The following is a 1184-nucleotide window of genomic DNA, read 5'->3' on the forward strand; positions in this document are numbered from 1 at the left end:
ATTTATAATAATTATATATTATTCTATTTTTTATGTATTATCTTCATATTTCTCAGCTCATTGCTATATATGTTTTTACTCTTACCATTTTTTCTTTTTATATCTTTACATTTCGATATATTGCATATTTGTATTCATGCTATTCTCATTTATAAAATCTATTGCTCTGTTTCCCTCTTTCCCATGATCAGATTGCTAGTTATTGCATCGAATATGTCAGAGCGATTCTAATTAGTCCTCTAGCTTGATCTCTCTTTATCTTTCTTATTTTTCTGTCTTGTCTTAAGTTTATTGTTATCTGCTCGATTGCCATTGTTTTGTTTTTGACTATATGCGCTTCTTCTTATGCATCTACTGTCATTGATCTTGTCTGATAGACTGCTGCTACGTCTTGTCTTGACTCGTTATCCATGCTTGAACTGATCTTGTCTCTTTGATCTTGTATCTGCTCTTCTCTTCTCTTTCTTTTATCTTGATCTGCTCTTGCTTGCCTGATTCTCTGTTCTTGTCTTCTCTGACTCTTGTTCTTGTCTTGATCTTGCTCTTGTTCCTGCTCTTGATCTGCTCTCGATCTTCTCTTGCTCTTCTCCTGCTCTTGATCTTGCTCTTGCTCTTGCTTCTGCTCTTGGTCTTGCTCTTGCTCTTCTCCTGCTCTTGATCTTGCTCTTGTCTGCTCTTGCTCCTGCTCTTGCTCTGCTCTCGATCTTCTCTTGCTCTTGTTCTTGCTCTTGATCTCGCTCTTGCTCCTGCTCTTGTTCTTGCTCTTGATCTTGATCTTGCTCTTGCTCTTGTTCTTGCTCTTGATCTTGCTCTTGTTCTTGCTCTTGATCTCCTGCTCCTTGCTCTTCTCTTGCTCTTGATCTTGCTCTTGCTCTTGCTCTTGATCCTGCTCTTGCTCTTGTTCTTGGTCTTGGTCTTGGTCTTGGTCTTGTCTTGTCTTGCTCTTGCTCTTGTCTCACTCTTATTCTCTTGCTCGTTTCCGGGTCTCTCTCGTTCCTGGCGCTCTCTTGTCTCTTGTTCTCTTGCTCTTGGTCTTTTGCTTTTGTCTCTCTGTTTTTTTTCTGGTTCTCTTGCTCTTGTCTCTTCTTATCTCTTGTTTCTCTCTCTCTTTCTCTTGTTCTCTTGCTCTTGCCTCCCCCTATTTTCTATTTGCTCTTATCTCTCTCTCTCTCTCTCTCTCTCTC

General features: G+C 39.8%; 1 protein-coding gene across 1 annotated transcript in view; it reads right to left on the reverse strand.

Annotated features, from left to right (window-relative positions):
* Window positions 1-343: 343 nt before the first annotated feature.
* LOC119597501 (putative uncharacterized protein DDB_G0274435) overlaps window positions 344-1184 on the reverse strand; it is a 9117-nt gene continuing 8276 nt past the window's right edge. Inside the window, exon 2 of the mRNA XM_037947078.1 lies at window positions 344-781. Within this exon, the coding sequence (XP_037803006.1) occupies window positions 344-781 (438 nt within the window). The remainder of the gene's footprint in view (window positions 782-1184) is intronic.

Source organism: Penaeus monodon, chromosome 39, assembly GCF_015228065.2.
Source record: "Penaeus monodon isolate SGIC_2016 chromosome 39, NSTDA_Pmon_1, whole genome shotgun sequence".
NCBI classification, from domain to species: Eukaryota; Metazoa; Arthropoda; class Malacostraca; order Decapoda; family Penaeidae; genus Penaeus; species Penaeus monodon.